This window comes from Pseudopipra pipra, chromosome 23, assembly GCF_036250125.1.
Source record: "Pseudopipra pipra isolate bDixPip1 chromosome 23, bDixPip1.hap1, whole genome shotgun sequence".
In the NCBI taxonomy this organism is placed as follows: domain Eukaryota; kingdom Metazoa; phylum Chordata; class Aves; order Passeriformes; family Pipridae; genus Pseudopipra; species Pseudopipra pipra.
The window spans coordinates 776,479-795,940 of NC_087571.1; the positions used below are offsets into that span (position 1 = coordinate 776,479).

At 48.2% G+C, this 19,462-nt stretch overlaps 1 protein-coding gene across 5 annotated transcripts in view; it reads left to right on the forward strand.

The window, feature by feature from the left end:
- ARHGAP32 (Rho GTPase activating protein 32) overlaps positions 1-19,462 on the forward strand; it is a 251,279-nt gene that overhangs the window by 166,313 nt on the left and 65,504 nt on the right. For 4 of the 5 annotated variants that reach the window (XM_064634498.1, XM_064634496.1, XM_064634497.1 and 1 more), the window contains 5 exons: positions 3,536-3,673; positions 6,070-6,162; positions 7,695-7,817; positions 10,422-10,499; positions 18,990-19,071. In XM_064634498.1, coding sequence (XP_064490568.1) covers positions 3,536-3,673; positions 6,070-6,162; positions 7,695-7,817; positions 10,422-10,499; positions 18,990-19,071 — 514 coding nt within the window. Of the gene's footprint in view, positions 1-1,158; positions 1,230-3,535; positions 3,674-6,069; positions 6,163-7,694; positions 7,818-10,421; positions 10,500-18,989; positions 19,072-19,462 lie in introns of those variants that run through there. The other variant, XM_064634499.1, reaches the window with a different exon arrangement.

Here is a 19,462-nt window from a genome sequence, read left to right on the forward strand (position 1 = left end):
CCAGAGTTGGCAACACGAGACCAACTTAATGGGCATTTATTGTTTCTAATATTTTATTAACTCTCTAAATTAAAAAATCCTTTTGCCAAACCCTCCTGGCACTTTAGAATTTGCAGGAAATGAGAGCAAGATGTACAATTTTTACATTGGTGTAGGGAAGCCGTTGTAGTGTTCTGGATGTGGAATGGGGCTCTTGTTCCTGCTGTTCTGGCTGTGTCTCTCTGTGTGTCTGGCTGGGAGAACTTAGATTTTGCTGCTTGGGATTTGTGCTGGAGGTCTGAGGGGAAGCTCTAAATGTTGTCCAGTTCCTTCCTGGATTGCTGCAGTGATTCCTTCCTGGACAGTTAATTGCACCCCTTGTAAATAAGGCTTCAAAATTTGTAATTCAGGTGCCAAATCTGCAAAAACTTCACTTAATACAACTTAATACAACCTAAAGCATGGGTGCTTTTTGAATTTAGTTATGGCAGGCTTAAAATGATGGGATATTGGAAATATTCACCATTAGAGTGTTGGAGGAACTTCGTGCTGGGTGGAAGTGTGAAGATCTGTTCTGTGCTGGCACATCCTGGGCATGGTCACTGGGAATGGGAGTGAGGAATGGGCAGCTCTGCTCCAAAAAGTGGAGGGGCAGGTGCTGAGCTCTTCTGAGGGAAAGAAGGGAACAGTACAGCTGTGTCAGGGGAGGTTTAGGTTGGATCTCAGCAAAAGGTTCTTCCCCCAGAGGGTGGTTGGGCACTGCCCAGGCTCCCCAGGGCAGTGGGCACAGCCCCAAGGCTGCCAGAGCTCCAGGAGGGTTTGGACAACGCTCTGAGGGGCAGGATGGGATTGTTGGGGTGTCCTGTGCAGGGCCAGGAATTGGACTAATGATCCCTGTGGGTCCTTCCAACTCAGGATATTCTGAGATTCTTTGGAGAATCCTGCAATCCTTCAGCACGAGAGCCTGACACCCACGGGCGTTGGGTGACTGACCTGGGAATGGGGATGTGGTTTGGCCTCCAGGCATCCACAGCACCCATCTCCTGGAGCCTCACTGCTCCCTCAGGGATAGCTCAGGGATAGCTCAGGGATAGCTGTGCTGTTGCTTAGCAGCTGCCGAGCTGCAGTTTGGAGGTGCCGAGCGGTGGGTCCAGGTTACCATCCTCCTGTGCCCCTCTCCACGAGCTGTGCAGCACAGGAGGAACATCCCGGGGAGCTGGTGGGGCCAGAGACACCCCTGCTGCCGTGGGGTAAGTTGTCCCTCTCATCCATCACCTTTTCTTCGCTGTTGTTGCCTCGTGCCTGGGATGGGGTTCATCCGGAGCCGGGGGAACGCTGTCCGTGCAGGATCCTGTCACACCACTGGCCCCAGCTGTTCCTCTCTTGCACATTTAACTCTTACTGTCTTCATTCATGATGGAGAGACTGCAAATCTACAGGCCAGCATTGAAAATACGGAATTAATGCCAGGTTTGGGCTCATTTGACAGATGGTTTGTTATTTGTAGGGTGTGTACGAGATGGTGCTGGAATGCCCAGTTCAGTGCCAGGAGCAGATCCAGGGTCACAGGGATTTCTCAGGCTGTTGTTCCTTATGTTGGTGACTAAACCTGGCTCAGCTGAAGGTCACACTGGCAGCTCAGTGAGAGAACAAGAACCTCTTAATTGCAGAAGATGAAGGAATGGGAAAGGCTGACAGCTCCCTGGGCATAATTAGACTTTGCAGTCCTGATTTTGTTTTTCTCCTTTAGACAAAAGGTGAGATGGCAGAACGTGGAAATTCCAAAGCTTTTCTGTCCTGTGTAGATGCCTCTCTGTAGGACTGTGAAATAAGGGTGATTTCTTGGGAGCTGAGAGCAGAGTTTGTGGGCACAGTGACAGTTTGGAGTTGTCTGCAGTGACCTGGGTGGAACAGAGCTGGGTTGAAGGGTTCACATCTACAGTTGCCTTGCAGGCTTTGGGTGTTAATATTAAAGTGAGGCTTAGAACTTTGCTGATAAAGAAATGAATATAGCAGAATTCAGACTGGCAATTCAGAGTAGGCCATGCCTTTTGTGTCCCAGGGAAGAGGGCACCTGGCACAGCCCTGCCAGCCATGGCTGGGGTCACAACCTACAGCTTGTGTCCCCTCTCACCCTACACATTCCCTGCTTTCTGCTCTGCTTGCCAGGCATCCCTGTGTCCCTTTGAATCCCTGGCCCTGCCCTTGAGTGGCTGTGTAACCTGGAGCAACTTGGTCTAGTGGAAAGTGTCCCTGCCCGTGGCAGGGGGTGGAAAGGGATGAGCTTTAAGGTCCCTTCCAACCCAAACCATTCTGGGATTCTGTGGTTAGTGACTGTTCATAAAGTGCTTTAACCTGTAAACTGCTGCATTATTACAACATTTTTACTGAACACAACAGGCTGTGAAGCTTTTAAAAGTCATCAGTAGATATTAAAAGCTTCCCAAAGCAGATTATTCCATGCTGCCATGGCCCTTCCCTGTCCCCTGGAGCCGTCTGGATCTTGGCTGTGTTTTAATTGGGGACATGATATGCACTCAGGAGTAAATCTGCAGCTAGTGTTGTTCATCATGGATTGGTTTTTAATTCAGCTGAAGACTTGCCTGGGGCACCTGACAGAAATTTTGCAAGCTCCAATCCTGCCTTCAGATCCCTGGGTTTATATCCTTCTATCTGTGCAGAATCTCATGTCACGCTGTTTATCCAAGCCCTTTGTCATTTACATTCCTGCAAAGACACCTTGGGTAGGAAAATACCACAAAATCCTTGTGGGACAGATGGACATTACCTGGATCCATCTCATCATGTCTGTCAGTGTTTAAGAACCATTTGATCAGTCCTTCAGTGGTCAGGACTAGATGATCATTAGAGGTCACTTCCAACTGAAATCTCCTTCTCCTCCTTCTCCTCCTTCTCCTCCTTCTCCTCCTTCTCCTCCTTCTCCTCCTTCTCCTCCTTCTCCTCCTTCTCCTCCTTCTCCTCCTTCTCCTCCTTCTCCTCCTTCTCCTCCTTCTCCTCCTTCTCCTCCTTCTCCTCCTTCTCCTCCTTCTCCTCCTTCTCCTCCTTCTCCTCCTTCTCCTCCTTCTCCTCCTTCTCCTCCTTCTCCTCCTTCTCCTCCTTCTCCTCCTTCTCCTCCTTCTCCTTCTCCTTCTCCTTCTCCTTCTCCTTCTCCTTCTCCTTCTCCTTCTCCTTCTCCTTCTCCTTCTCCTTCTCCTTCTCCTTCTCCTTCTCCTTCTCCTCCCCCTCCCTCTCTCTCTCCCTCTCCCTCCCCTCTCCTCCCTGGCTCTCCTACCCCTGATACACTTCCATTAAACAAAACCAGACCAGGAAATCGATGCCTGGCCACCTCCAGGCCATGGTTAAACAGTTCAAACAGGAACTCTCCCGTGTTTTGAGCATGGATGGCTGCCTGCAAATTCAAACATGAAAACACTACTCAGGCACTTCCACGGCTTTCAGATGTTTTGAGAGGAAAGTGCTGCTTCTGCACAAGTTTTCCTTTTCTAACCCAAACTGGTGATGGCTTTGTAAAAGTGTGACTCTTGTATCTGTGCAGGGGAGGAGCTGGATTGTGAAGAGGAGTTATGAGGATTTCAGGGTGCTGGACAAACACCTCCACCTGTGCATCTACGACCGGCGCTTCTCCCAGCTGGCAGAGCTGCCCCGCTCCGATGCCCTGAGGGACAGCCCCGAGGTAAATCACACCTCTGGAAACATCTGCAGCACTGGCAGGACACCCACAGTCACTCACAGTCACCTCCAGTCACCCACAGTCCCCTATGGTCACCTCCAGCCACGTACAGTCTGCTGTGGTCACCTACAGTCACCCACAGTCACCTCCAGTCACCCAGTCACCCACAGTCACCCACAGTCACTCACAGTCACCTCCAGTCACCCACAGTCCCCTATAGTCACCCACAGTCACCTACAGACACCCACAGCCACCTACAGTCCCCTGTGGTCACCTACAGTCACTCACAGTCACCTCCAGTCACCCACAGTCCCCTATAGTCACCCACAGTCACCTACAGACACCCACAGCCACCTACAGTCCCCTGTGGTCACCTACAGTCATCCACAGTCCCCTGTGGTCACCTACAGTCATCCACAGTCACCTCCAGCCAGGGGTTGGAGATATTTTCAACTAATGGCATCAAGCTGCACCAGGATATTTGGGAAATACGTGGGATTTTAGGGTTAGGATTATAGGGATCCTGTGATTTAACTCAGTTTATCTGGCAGAGGTTAAAGGTAGAGTAAAAAAGAACCTCCTCGCCCTGGACTGTGCTGGTGGTCCTGGCTGATGGTTGGACTTGAAGATCTTAGAGGTCTTTTCCAGCCTTGGCAATTCCATGATTCCATGTAGTAGCCAACTATGAGTGCAGAGTCCTTTTGATGCAGCCCGGGTTAGATTTGAAAACTGACTCCTGGGAATAAGGTCAGTGATTTTTACCCCTGATTTCAGTGACCTGAAGGGAAATATCCTGCAAGTTCATACAAATTGGTTAAGCTGCTAAGTCTGAATGGTTGTTCAGAGTGTCAAGAAAGCACCTGTTGGTGCCTTAGATCCCAATTGTGTCTTTGGAAACTTTGTCAGCATTGCTAGGAAATCCTGCTGTTCCAGGCTGCAGCACTGCAGGAGCAATCCCACTTGGAGTGCTAGACTTGCATTTTCAACTGAATATTCCTAAAGCTGCTTTCTAAGAGCATTTGCATTAGTGCATTATTTAAATGGACTTTAAAAGCTGTTTCTCCTGCATGGATAAGAGGGTGTTTTCATTTCTTAACTTACTGTCTTCCCCTGGAATATGATGAGCTGGAATTCCTTCGGCTTCTCGCCTGTTGCTCATGGAAAGGTGTGTTCATGTCCAAAATAATCTTCTGGAAAGTAGCAGGTGCATCTTGGCTGCATCACTTCAGAGCACATGGAGGGGGAGGCAGTGCAGGGAAAGGGAAATGAGGGAAATTCAATCCAAGCACTCAAAGAATCATCTATCCAGGAACTATAAATTAGGATCTGTGTTCCTTCAGTGCTGAGCAGGGATTGCTTTGGAGCCACACACAGGGGCTGAAACCAGTACCCCCTGGGATTCCTTGGGGTGTTTGCCATTGGATACAGGGACCTGATCCTGCAGCCCCATTGCTCAGCAGAGAGACATATTTCTTATTGCTTTGGCTTCACACAGCCTCTGTCTGAAAAAAAATTAAAGTTTCTAGTCTCTTAAACTTAGCAGAAGCAGCCCCATCCAGGATAATGAATTCCTGGGTTTATTTTTAATTGTGTTTTAGGCATTCCTGTCTTTTATATCTTTATTCGTACAACTGATTTAATATGGTTTAGAGCATGAGCCCAAAAATCTGCATTCTGTGTGTAAGCAGCTCTGTTGCTCTGTGAAATGTAACTGCAGCTGTGGGGTGTCTCATCATGTATTTTTCATTTTGAACTGGCCACATTTGAGCACATGTTTGAGGAGAACAATGTTTTAAACAGTCCTACAGACTCTGGGCTTCAATAGTGCTTTATAACACTGTCACTGTGAGCCTTTGGAGAGACCTCACGAGTTTCTCTTTAATAAAAACAAGTTTACTGTTACAGAGGGGACATTGCTAAGTGTATTTTTAAACTCCTCCTCTACTGTTTGAAATATTACTCTTTGCTCAGGAGGTCAGTCTGAGTTGCCACATTCTTGAGGATTTGCAGGAGGGTGGAAGGGGCAGCCAGGGTTTTGTTTCACCAAGTCGTTCTCAGGTGTGTTTGGTGGCCATAACATGGGTGTGAAATCCCTGAGGAGAAAAAGGCTTTAGATTTGAGGTTTCTTGACAAGGGAAATCATGAAAATCTAAATATCTTATGAAAATAACATTATTACCTTCACAGTGAGCTGCTGCTTTCCAGCTTTTTGGTGTGATCGTTACAGCCCCGTGTGTGGCTTCACATGGCAGAAATACATTTCCTTGCACAAGGGGATTTATTTCTATGACTCTTGCCTATGGCAGTGGCTAGTTTATGGTCTCTCCAAGTGTGAAGAAGCCTGTCCGAACTGTGCTGTACTAACAGAAGCACTGTGTGTGTGTTTGTCCCTGTCCCAGCTGGTCACCCAGATGCTCATGGCTTACCTGGCCCGGCTCTCAGCCATCGCAGGCAACAAGATCAACTGTGGGCCTGCCCTCACGTGGATGGAGGTACAGTACAAAGCTCAGGTTGTTCTTCCTTTCCTGACCACAAACCTGCTCTCTTCCAGACCAGTAATCCTCCCAGACCTATTGGTGCCACTGAAATTCCATCCTAAAAGCTTTATTCCCCCATTACCAGGTGTGTGACATGTAGGTGGCCACAGAAGGTGAACACACAGAATCAGGTCCAATATTAAGAATATAGGAGTTTTTTCCCCCCTCCTGCTTGGATTTTGTCACCCCAAACCGTGCTGCTAATCACAACTACTGAGGTGGCAGCTCCAGTGAGGCACAGACTGGGGCAATGGGCTGCTGGGAACTCCCAGTGCAGGGCTCAATCTCCCAGTGCCTCACATTCTTACCTCCTTTTTGGCAAAGCACTACTGCAAGTGTGGCACATTTCTCGAGCTTTGAGCTGTCTCTGTTGTGCTGTTTGCCTGCCTTCTTTCTTTTTTAATGATTTCTCCTTGTGGGAGCTGCAGCCCCAGTGGGTGCTCTGTGCCCCAGTGGGTGCTCTGTGCCCCAGTGGGTGCTCTGTGCCCCAGTGGGTGCCAGTGCTGACAGAGCCCCCCTTGTGCCTTCAGGGACACTGTTTGCATGGGGGGAGCTGCAGCTGCAGCTTTCTGGGCTAATACCACGGGAACAATAGCCCTCATGGGAAGGGAGGAACACTGGGATCAGGGCAGGGTCCAGCTGTCCCTGCTCAGCCTGGGGACAGACGTGTGGCTTCCCATTCCTGCACACCAGGAATAGCAGCAGCTATAGTTAGACTGTTGCCGTTAATTTTTAAATGGTTGGGATAAGGATTAAGTGTGTTTTCCTGCAGTTTTCTCCCATTGATATCCTCCTCCTCACCCTGAGATCCTTTGGGAGGAGAAAGTCTTGGAAAGCTGCTGAGCAAAGGAAGGAAGTTATAGAGAGAAGTGAAACTGGGGGATCTACAGCAACACAGTGAATCTGGAGATCACAGCAGAGCTGTTGCCTGTGGAGTACAGAACACAGAATTATTGCAGAACTGACTGAGAATCCTACAGAATTTGACACAAGCACAAAAATCTGGGAATTTGCATTCCTGCAGCGAAGAGGGGGAGGGGCATGTTTTCTTGAAAAAGAGAAATAAAAGGGGGGGAGAAAATTGAAAGCAACACTAGTTTTTGGTTTGACAGCATTTCCTCCCTCAGAGCCTCTTCTTGAGCATTAATTCCACTTCATAGAGAATTTTCGTAGCACTGTTTTAAGTACTTGAGGAAAACCAACCTGATTTGGTGCTAAAGGGAGGTGCAAACCCTCGCTGAGTGTTCCTGCTTGTGCACAGAGCTGCACAGTGCAGTGTTTTTCTGCTCAGTGGCTGGAGCCACACGACCTTGTGCAGCCCCTGAGAGCTGTGCTGGCTGTGCTGTGCCCTCACTCCCAGCTCTCTGCTGGGGCCCCGAGCTGGGCTGTCTCTCTGCATCAGCTTGAAGCCTCTGCTGTGTCTGAGCACCAATAAAACCCCTCCTCCCTTGTCCTCAGCTGCCTCACAGTCTCTCTCTCTCTTGCAGATTGATAACAAGGGGAACCACCTGCTAGTCCACGAGGAATCGTCCATTAACGTTCCTGCTATTGCTGCTGCCCATGTTATTAAGAGATATATTGCTCAAGCAGCAGATGAACTGTCCTTTGAGGTAAATAAAGCACTTTTATTCCTTGTTGTCAGACAGAGATGAATGTAATCTGTTTGTGTGTGTGTGTCTGTGTTTTTGTGCCCATCATGAATATATCCAGACGCTTTCAGAATGTTTTGTGAGGTGAAGCTTAGAAGATTGAGTTAAATATTCGATCTGCAGTTGAGTTGGAGACAGGCAGATGTTCAGTCATCTCTAAAATGTAGCTTTACTTGGCATTAGTATCTTTTGGTTAAACAGCTCTCGCCAAGTCCCCTGGGCTGGTCCCTGAGCAGGAGCAGCCCCTGCAGAGTCCATGTGTTGTGTTGTGTCTCTTCAGAGTCACTGTCCATGTGTGTGTGGACACACTGTGTGTGTGTGTGGACACAAGTTTAATTACTCACTGCCCAGGTTATACAACCTCTGTTCCTCTCAGCAAGTCCATGTCTAAAACCATTTTTAAGAGTGTCTGCTGCCATGAAAAGTAAAGAACCAGACTGGCAAAGGATTTGGCACTTAAAGGGCGGGTGCTGATCTACAACTGGTGTGAAAATCCCACATGAATCATTGACTCCCAGGATGGTTTGGGTTGGAAGGGACCTTAAAGATCATTTACTTCCAAGCCCCTGCCGTGGGCAGGGACACCTTCCAATAGACCAGGTTGCTCCAAACCCCATCCAAGATCTGGAGGGTCAGACTGTGGAAGTTTTTGTCTCTCAGGCACTTGCCTGTTTGACCCAAACAGCAGCAATTCACACTGTGACTGCTCTGAGCAATGGTCCTGTCACTGGAGTGTGCACCGTGCTCTGCAAACAGTGTAAAGGAAAACAGAGCCCAGAGGAGTTTTGTGAGCACATTCTCATGTGCAGCACAGGAAGGAAGAATAATAGTGATAGTCTGGTGCTGCCAGGGGTTTGTTCATGTTCCAAATGGAGGCAGTTACTAGTGCTGAGCAAAGAACTGCACGGGTCAGAGAGACGGGTGGGCACAGCACCCCCAGTGAGGGTCCATGGAGCACAGGAGCCATGGAGCACAGGAGCCATGGAGCACAGGAGCCATGGAGCACAGGATCTGTGGAGCACAGGAGCACAGGAGCCATGGAGCACAGGATCTGTGGAGCACAGGATCCATGGAGCACAGGATCCATGGAGCACAGGAGCCATGGAGCACAGGATCCATGGAGCACAGGAGTCATGGAGCGCAGGAGCACAGGATCCATGGAGCACAGGAGCCATGGAGCACAGGAGCACAGGATCTGTGGAGCACAGGATCTGTGGAGCACAGGAGCCATGGAGCACAGGAGCACAGGAGCCATGGAGCACGGGATCCATGGAGCACAAGATCTGTGGAGCACAGGATCCATGGAGCACAGGATCCATGGAGCACAGGAGCACAGGATCCATGGAGCACAGGAGCACAGGATCCATGGAGCACAGGATCCATGGAGCACAGGAGCCAGGCTGTTTGTCAGGGGCTCAGTGCTGATGAGGGCACTGAGCTGGCACTCCCTGCTGTAAATCCTGCTCTGTGCCAGCAGACTGGAATGCAGCTGGAATGCAGCCCAGGTTATGAGGAATAGTGTGTGAGCAGGGAAACTGAGGCACGTGTGGCTTCCCAAGTGTGTGCAGAAACCTTGGCAGGACAGACATGGAACAGGAGCAGCTGTTTTACAGTGCTGTGTCCTGTTCCCTAACCCAAATCATCCCTTTCATATTTAGGATATTCTTAATTTTGAGTGGGCAGTTGCACAAGTAGCTGAGTGGGATTTTGCTGCCCAGGACTGAGGAACACACCCAGTGTCTCTGCTCGTGTGGTGACAGCAGCTTCCTCAGTGGAGACTTGCTTTGCTCTTGGTCCACCATTCCCTTGAGGAAATCACTTCCCTGTGTTTCTGTTATCCCTGGCTGAAAACTGAGGATGTGTTGTCTTTTCTGTAAAACACACAGAGACCCATCAGTGTCAAACATCTGGTGAAAGTTGGGCATTACTGGTCCCAATTTTTGCTCTCCCTGCCTGCAGGACTTATTTACATTCTGCCCTTCGTCATTCTCTGTAATACATCCCCCACTCAAACCAAGCCCAGTGCAGTATTGATGACACTGATTGCCTTTGGAACCATTGTGGGATTACATTTTTAGGGGAGTGAGCAAAGCTGCAGAAAACCTGTTTGGTCTCCTTGGCCATTTCCATCCTGTTGCTGTGACACCACCTCTCCTCTGCTCCCCTCCCAGTCCAGACCAGCACATCTGGGGCAGTTTGGGAGCTACAAAGGCAGCTCTTGACTTTTTACTGTGAGAGGAAGCAGGAAGACACATATCAGTGCCCATGCACACAGGGGTAGGGCATGGAGTAAAAATTAGTTCAGCTACTTGAGAGTATTTTCCAAAGTGTTTGACACCATCCCTACAGTTTAATGAGAACACTCCTGTACCCCTGGGCAGAGATCCTGCTGCTCTTAAGGCCCCTTTCCTTAGGAACAGCTGGAGAATCCAGTAACTCTTCCCCCTCACAGTTTGGCTTTGCAAAGGCAGATGTGGAGTTTACAGTTTATTGCCGTGCTGGGGACTGTAGTTTTTGGGATTGTGCTCATGGCAGGCTGTGATTGATGTTGTCAATCTTGTGCAGGTGGGAGACATCGTGTCTGTCATTGATATGCCACCAAAGGAGCTGACCTCATGGTGGAGAGGAAAACATGGATTTCAGGTAGGCACAAGCACCAGAGATGATGATAAAACTTAAATAAAAGCGGGCAATTCAGCTGTTTGTTCCTGGAGCTGCTGTGCCTGCACAGGACTGACTGTGGGGATGAGCAGGGTGTCCTGTGTTGGTGTCAGGGCACTTCCCTTCTCCCTGGGCTTGGGCTGGAGACACCTAGGGACTCCATGGGAAGTTTGCTCCCTGCCTGCCATGGGAAGGAGGGCTGGCCATGGCCCTGTGATGGACAGCTGGCCTGATGTTTGTGGAAGCTCTGCTGTCCCCCTCCAAGGCAGCTGACACTGTTGTTCACATCACCCTGTTCCTTCCAGGAGCTAAAACCAGCTCAGGCAGAACATCGAGGATTCAGAGAACTCCAGTTGACAAAACAGTGCCACTGCCTTGGACAAGCCACCCATCCAAGCTGTGCTCTCATGCCTGTGTTTGCTGGGTGGTTTAAAGATTGCTGGGCTCTGTAAAACTTCCAGCAGAGAGGTTTACACTGAATTTTCAAAAGGTCCTAAACATACCTGGGAATTAGGTACCAAAACTTCTGTGTCCAAATGGCTCTGTCCTTCCAAAGAGTTTTATTCCCTAGCTTGGATTTTCTTATTGGGAAATGTAAAAGAGAAAAAAGTCTCTGTTAACAAAGCAAAGCCCAAAGCTGCTGCAGGTTGGGGGGTGTGACTCCTGCCGTGTCTCGTGTTTCAGCTCCTTTCAGGCAGAGGGATTTTCATCCAGCAGCTGCTGTCTGTGAGGGGGTGGAATTATGAGTTTGCTCTGGAGAGGGTCAGAATTGACCAGACACTTGTGTATTTTGGCATGGAAAGTCTTCTCAAGGTTCCTCAGCTTTTCCCTGGCAGACCTTTCTGTGCCAGGTCCAGCCTGTGGCCTGGCTGTCAGGGAGCAGTTGGATCTCCAAACACTACAAATCCCAGCTGGATGCAGTGGCAGTTAAATGATCACATTGCTGCCTGCCCAACCAGAGCTTTTGTTGGCTTTGGATCAGATGTGGGAGTTCAGATAACATCTCATTTGTACAATCAGAAGAGCATGGACATGTGATACCTGCTCTGAAATTAGATTTGTCTCTGGAGTTAACACATTGATATTGCTTGAACAAACTTCTGGTTTTGAACTGTGTTATGGCTTTGCTGGACTTTTGTTCTAATTTTAGAAGCCTTAAAGCTTTATTTGCTGTACTATTAAATAGAATCATAGAATGGCTTGGGTTGGAAGGGCCCTTGGAGATCAGCAGTTCCAACTCCCAAATATTAGTTAGGTGCTTTAGTACTGCTTCAATGAGCAGGCCATGCCACATTTAACTTCCAAGTGAATCAGTAAAGCAAAATAAAGCTACTTTGTGATCTGGGCATGAGTGTGGACACTCTGCACACACTGATGGATTACCAGGGTTGATGATAATTCCATTATTCGGTGTGAGCTCCCTGCCTGCTGTCAGCCTGGCTGAAACTGGGACTAGGTCTGAAGAGTATCACTGGTGATTAAAGACACAAAAAGCAAGGCAGCTCTTCTGCAGTGTGTCACTGCCTTGTGCCTCCCAGCTCACATCCCATTGTGCTTTCCAGCACAAAAACACATTGATGAGACTGTGGAAAGGGGTTTCTGTGTCCGTGCACAGTCAGGCTCCTCACACCACAGACCTGAACAGCTGCAGAAATAGAGCACCATATTCTGGCTTAACAGAAAATTAGGGGTGTAATAATCTCGTGTCCTTAATTCCAAGCAGAAGTCTGTGCCAGTGGGATCAGGTCACCCTGAGCCTCACACTCTGTGCAGATGCAGCTCTGGGTTTGTGGCTCTCGGGATGTTTCCCAAATGCAGACAGTGGAGTTGTGTTGGAAGGAGTTGCTGGTGGGGGAACAGCCCATTGTCTGTTCCTGCTCCTGTTGGTGCAGAGCAGCTCAGTGAGTGCTGATTAAAGCCATCCCTTCACACACAGGGAGCTCCTCTGCACAGAGGCATCTTCCCTGGGAACTGCCAGGGTTTGGCCATTCCTCTGAAATGCACTTCCCAGCTTTTCCTGGCCAGGAAGCACCATCAGCTCCCCAGAGATGCAGATTCTGACCCCTTACAAAGACACAGAGGGGTTTTAACCTCTGTCATGTTTAAGGCCCATAAGATGTGAGTGTCCATAAAAGGTACATTTCCTGAGCTAATGGAGCTCTTTGACCATGCTAACAGTGAGAAGAGAGTTCAGAGAAAGGAAATTCATATCTGGTGTTGCTACACCAGCCCTAGAGATGTAGCAGTGCCGAAGTGCCCTGGATGAAGAGTGTGGAGGGGAAGAATGTTGTTATAGTACTTGGTGTAAGTACTTTATGATAGGCAAACAGTTCTGTTCCTGTTTAGGAACACTATAAAAGGGATAGCAATCTGTTGAGCCAGTCATTTGAATTAATCAAATAAATCACCAGAGCCTGTCTGGCCAGATAATTGTGATTCTGAGGGCAGATAAAAGGACAAAGTCCTAACACCAAATATTTTGACAATTTGTTCATGTTATTTCTCAGGTTTTTGCTCTGTCCTAGGGAAGGAGCAGTGTTTTATCAAACCTACCACAGCTTCCATCATCAATCATGTCTTGATAGGAGGAGAGCAAGAAGAGGATAAAAAATCCCCTGTTTCACTGAACGGGGGAAAAAATCGCAACTTGACTTGAAAGGACTCCCCTGGTTTTGTGCATTTGGAGCAGCTGTGGGTTGTGCCTGCCCGGGCAGGAGGACAGTCAGTCCTGGGCAGGGGATGTCCTGCCCGTCCCCATCCTTTGGGATAACGGGAGGGCTGTGGGGATGGGCTGGAGGCAGGTCAGTGGAAGGCAGTTGTGACAGCCTGTGTGAGCTGCAGTGGATCCCTGTGGGGGTCAGTGTGTTCCTGCCAGGCACAGCTGTCCCTCGGGAATGACTCACCATTCCTGTTGTCCATAGATTTCCATGGTACAGTGCCTTTCTCCCCTACCTGAGCTCACGACTGCACTGCAACACTTAATCCTGTGCAAAACAACCCACGAGGCTTCGTATCATCTTCTCTGGTTAAAGCAAAATGATTTTTAAGACATTTTTCCTCAAGCCTTTTTTCTCTTCAGATGCTCTGAGTGTGAGTCACTGCTTTCTTTGTAAGATTGTTCCCTAAATTACAGCCACCTCCACATTAACAGCCTTCCAGCCTTCTTTGTTCTCCTCTGCCTTTGCTTCTTGCTTTGTCTTTTCCATCAGTGACTCCATGTCAGCTGAATCATTAGGGACAGGCCCTTGTTTGATGCACAACTGCTTGTGGATGTTCTGAGTCATTCTGGTTTTTGGGAATGGTTTCATGAGGGGCAAAGCTGCCCCACAGCAACCTGTGAGGTGACAAAACCAGTGTGTGCAACTGGAGGAGGACTGGGCTGCTTTTAATCAGGATTACAGGAGCTGGAGAGGCTGTGGGGCTGCAGGGCCCTGCTTCCACAGAATCCAGAATGCTTGGCTTGGAAGGGACCTAAAGATTGTCTAGTTCTGATGCCCTCTCACCAGCCCAAGCCCTGTCCAACCTGGCCTTGGACACTCCCAGGGATGGGGCAGCCACAGCTTCTCTGGGCAACCTGTGCCAGGGCCTCCTCACCCTCACAGGGAAGGGTTTCTTCTTCCCATCTAACCCTTCCCTCTGGCAGTGGGAAGCCATTCCCCCTTGTCCTGTCGCTCCATCCCTTGTCCCAAATCCCTCTCTAGCACCAGTTTCCCCAAGTGCAGGTTGCACACCAGGCAGGAATGGATCATTGGCAGCTCTCACCCCACACAGATTTTATTTGTTTTTGAAGGAAAGAGTTTGGAAGAGTTTTTTGGCCAAGGTGTTCATCTCTCTTTAACAAGGGCTCAGGGTGAGAGGGCCAACAGTCCCATTCCTCCTGTAACTGCTGTCCCTGAAGCGGGAGAACCTTGGCAGGGGCTGCTTTGGGAATGAGGGGAGTTTGTCCTGCTCTCTGGGAAGTCACTTGGCAAACAAAGCAGTGAAGATTCTGCTCAGGAAGGCCAAACAGCTAATAAAAAATTAAGGATAAAACCTAACCCTATTTTAGGTTTTGCTTGACTTTCATCAGATTTAAAAGGGGGACACTGACTGAAATTTAAACCACACTTTACTTTTTGTCAAAACAAAACCCCACAACCAAAATGTCTCAAACAATGTTTGATTTGCCATTTATATTGCTGCTACTTTCTCACTTACTTAAATTCCCTCCTCATACGCTGAAAATTATTGCTGTTAAATTATTGTTATACTGGAAAATTATTCCTGGCTTTTCCCCTTAAAGCCTCGTGTTACTTCCAGTTTTAGCAGCCACTGGCATGAAAGTGAAAAATAAATCTGTAGTAGCAATTGCAGAACTGTTTGCACCCCCAGCCTGTGCCTTCCCCCTCTGGTTAAGGTGTTCTTTTAACCTTTAGATGACCTTGTATTTATCTAAATTTATACTCCCCTGGCTATTAATTTTCGGACGTTGCCAAATCCTTTAATCCTGGCTCAAGCTCTAGTAGTGCCTTCTACATCTGTTGAGATTAACTCTTGGACTAAACTCATTTATTTATACAAAATCATGGAAAACTTTCCATGGGAGGAAAAGCATCTTTTAATTGGGTGGGAATGAGGCACAAGCTGTGGGTTGTGACCCTGGTGATGATCTCTGGGGGATCTTGAGATAAAAGTTAGAATAAATAAGTCAGAAAATGTAATTCATTGGACTGTGAGCAGTGAGGTAACACCAGGGAGCTTGTCAACACTAACACGTGAAAATTCTTTTTCCCTAAAAATCCATTGTCATTATTAGTGTGGACATGGCAAAAGTGCTACATTGAGAGCAGGTATAATGTTTGATTTGGGTTCTGAGCTATCTAGAAGCAGTGACATAACCATGCAGGGTCTTTAATTTCTGAATTCCTGTTCAGTTATTGGATAGTCCATTCAGAAACAGGAGGAATATTATGTTAACAGTCAAAGGAAATGAGTTTTGATTACAGTGTGGGATCTGGGGTTGGATTAACATCCACATTTAGATGATTAATGGAAGGTTGGGGGCCCAGTGCTTCAGGTTTCTTTACATATCCCAGGCATAGACATTGTGGGCAATTATAAAAGTTCTCAGAGCATTGGAAATGGAAAGAAAGTTCATCCCTTCAGCTGTGGAGCCTCCCAGATGATCGTTTCTGTGGTGGGCTGAGACTTTCCCTGGTTGTGTATATTTTTCATAATTTAAAAATTGTCTCCTGCATCTCTTGCATGGGAAATGTCCAACATTGCATGGGAAATGTCCACTCTCAGGATTGAAGTTGGGGATGTTCAGCCTGGAGAAGAAAAGGTTGTGTGGAGAACTCAGAGCACCTTCCAAGTGTCTCAGTGGCTCCAGGGGAGCTGGAGAGGGAATGTTTTCCAGGAACTGTGGTGAGAGGATAAGGGAGGATGAGTTCAAACTGACAGAGGGGAAATTTAGCTTAGATATTCAGAAGAAATCCTTCCCTGTAAGAGTGAGGAGGCCCTGGCATAGGGAGAAGCTGTGGCTGCCCCATCCCTGGAAGTGTCCACGGCCAGGTTGGACAGGGCTTGGAGCCACCTGGGCTGGTGGAAGGTGTCCCTACCATGGCAGGGGGTGGCACTGGAGGAGCTTTAAGGTCCCTTCTAACAAAACCATTTTATGATTCTGTGATTTAAAGCCCTGAATATTTTGTTTAAATCCCAGCACTTCTGTGTCTGTCCCACTCAGCCTGTTCCTCAACAGCTCCCAGCAGAGCAGAGACCCTGAGCTGCCTGAGGAAGGGCCCCTGGATGCCATGCTGGGGTTTATGCTGGTTTTCTTGTGCTAATTGTCCTATTGCTACCTATAAACTGCCCAAAAATCAGCACTATGGCATATAATTCCAGGATACCATCTCCTGGCAAAGCTGGCACACCCAGCTGAGGGAGTGGGTGCAGCCACACCTTGTATAGGGTGTGAGATGGGCTCTGAGAGTCACTTGGGCAGAAATGTGATGCCCAGGCCAGTGTCAGGAGCCACAGCTGAGGGCAGGGAGATCTGCTGGCCCAGTGCTGCTGTTCCAGGTGCTGTCTCTGAGCTCCCAGAGTCTTCCCAACAAGCACATTCCAGGTGTCATGGATGACAGTTTGTCCTGTACTTGGTTAAAACCCTGCCCTGCTGGATTTGGGGGTGTGGGAAGAGCAGTTACCTGCTGGTACTATTAACTATTGCTTCCCTTAGGGAATCTGGAATAGTTCCAGTCTGGAATGTTTACCAGGACACCCCACACATGACACTGCCACTGAGTTGCTGGGAGGTTTATGGGGGAAAATCAACTTGCTGTAGGAAGGAGATGAATTTTTTTTCCTCAGAGACAAAAGGAAGTTGTGTAAGATGAATAAATAGAGGAGGAACTGTATGCCAGGCCTGGTGCTGACTGCCTTGTGCCTCCAGTGGATTTCATGGATGTGGATACATGACTGGCAGCATCCAGGCCCATCCACTGGCTCTTTGCCACGTGTTCCTGTGGCTTTGGACCAAACTGTGGCTGCCTGCAGTGACTTGGTGCTTCCAGCTGCCCCATCACGTGCCTGACACGGGCCAGGAAATCCTGCCTTGGATGAGGTGTCTGGGGAGGGGGGTGGTGCTGGAGTTCTGTGCCACAACACAGGAGCTGTCCTGGGGGAGGAGGTGGGGTGTGACAGGGAAAAAGGTCTGGAAATATGAAACCAAGGGTAAAAGTTTCCAAAGCTCTGCTCTGGTCTGACTTTCACCTGGGATGGGAGTAAGAAGGAAAATGCTGTGAACTAGAAATGCTGAGAAGTGGTAAACTCCTCTGTGGTGACAGCTCAGCCTGGATCCTTAACCAGAGAAATGGAGATAATGCCACTGCTCCCCAGATACAGCGAGCCAGGGGTGGCCTGGGAATGTCTGCAGGCACATCCCATTCCAACACCAGGATCCTTCCCATACCCTTTCACCCTGCTCTGGTTTAGAGACATTCTGCAGCATTTTTGCCTTTAAAGGAGATTCAGGGAGAAATCACAGAAGGTGGAATATGCTGAGTTGGAAGGGACCATCAGGATCACTGGGTCCAACTCCTGGCCCTGCACAGGACTCCCCAGGAATCCCACCCTGGGATTTCCATATCTTTTTCCCAAAAAGCAGTTCTTGTACTCGAGGGTAGGACATGAGCTGTTTGTTAAAGGACAGGGCAGGAACTCTGCAAATTCACATTTCCAGTGAGTCGGTGCCAGGACCTTGCTGTGCCCTGGGCACTCAGGTTCCTCCTGTCACAGGAGAAGCTGCACTCAAAGGTTGGCAGGTTTTTTTTCCCCAGGGTGGGGCCTAGCTTTTGAAGCATCTTCAGATGTTTCCTAAGGACAACTCTAGAATATTCTGTGTGTTACAGCTTGCTGAGCAGATCCACAGCTAGTTCAGAGGGTTCAGCAGCTTGCCAGGGGGGTGTTGGAGCTGTTTTCCCAGTTACCAGTAATGGATATGGATGGGTGGCACTGTTCTCCCTTCTCCTTCGCTGGGGGAAACTGAGGCACAAGAGTTGCACTGTCCATGATCCAAAGCAGATCCAAGAGCACACCAGGAGTCCTGGCTCATGGTAGAGATTCCTTTGCTGCATCCTGCTCTCCTCTAAATATTTTATTTCCACTCAGATCACTGGATTCCTACAAACATAGAACTCATTTCACTCCATGTATATTTTATTAAACTTGTTCTCAGTTCTAGGACTGAATTGAATTCAATTGCACTAAACCCTCACTGAACTTCTTTAGCAGGTTTTTAAACTTGCTCCATTTGAACACTTCCCTTGTTACCCACACTGAGCAGGTCAGGCAGTGAGGCAAGGACACAGCAGAGCTTTGTGTCTGCAGAGTGCCTTCTCCTGACTTAGCAAATAAGAAAGCACCTTTTTTTCTGTAATGGGACCACACCATGCAAATACATTGGTCCATATTTGATTTCAGTTTTCTAAGGGGATAAAATGTTAAAGTGCTTGTGAGTGTTGTGTTTTGGCAGTGAAAAAGGTCAGGTGTCAGTGAGGTTTGAGTAGAGATAACTGAGGTGATGCTGAGAGCTGACACATCTTGTTCTCTCATTAAATTTCTGTCAGAGACCTCCAGCAAACCCAGCTAAAGCCCTTCTGTCTCTGAGTTCCACTCAAGATCTAAGGGGGTGTAGACACTTGTCACAAGTTGAATATCTCTGTCCTGTGTACAAGCTCAGAAACCAAACTTATAAAATCATATTTTACAGGACTAATGATTTGGTTTGTAGAACTTTTGGCTTTTTTTGATAAACACTAAATAGCTGTGATAACTAATTTGAGAAGTTATTTCTCTCATGCTGGTCATTTGATGATGGATGATGTTATGGGGCATCAGGCCAGGGGAGTTCAGGGGACATATTGAATTAGCAGTTGCTGGTTGAACAGTTCAGATCATACACCCAATGTTCTGCCTCCTTGTGTTTCCCCACAGGTTGGATTTTTCCCCAGTGAGTGTGTTGAACTCATTAACGACAAAGTTCCTCAGTCTGTGACCAACTCGGTGCCCAAACCAGGTATGGAAATCTCCTTTTTGGCTGCAGGGACCTGAAATGGAGCTGTCTGTGTGCTGTTCTGTGTCCAGTATCTCCTGTACATTATCATGGGTGCTGATCACCCTCCACACGTGCCATGTGCCCTCTGTGTTGGTCACCCACATTTCCTCTCCCACTGTTAAATGTCTTTCCCTTGTTGTGTAAACTCACATCAACGTCCCTCTCCTGCCTGACTTGAGAGATTTTAAACTTGTAAAGAATTTAAGATACTTTGAGCAATCTGTAATTGGCATTTCAGTTCTGGTGTGCAGAGAGTGTTGCATATCAGGGTTTTTTTTGTTCAGAACATACAGGAACAGAATGTTTTTGCTGACTGAGATGGAATAGATTAATTTGGTACTGGAAGGTTCTT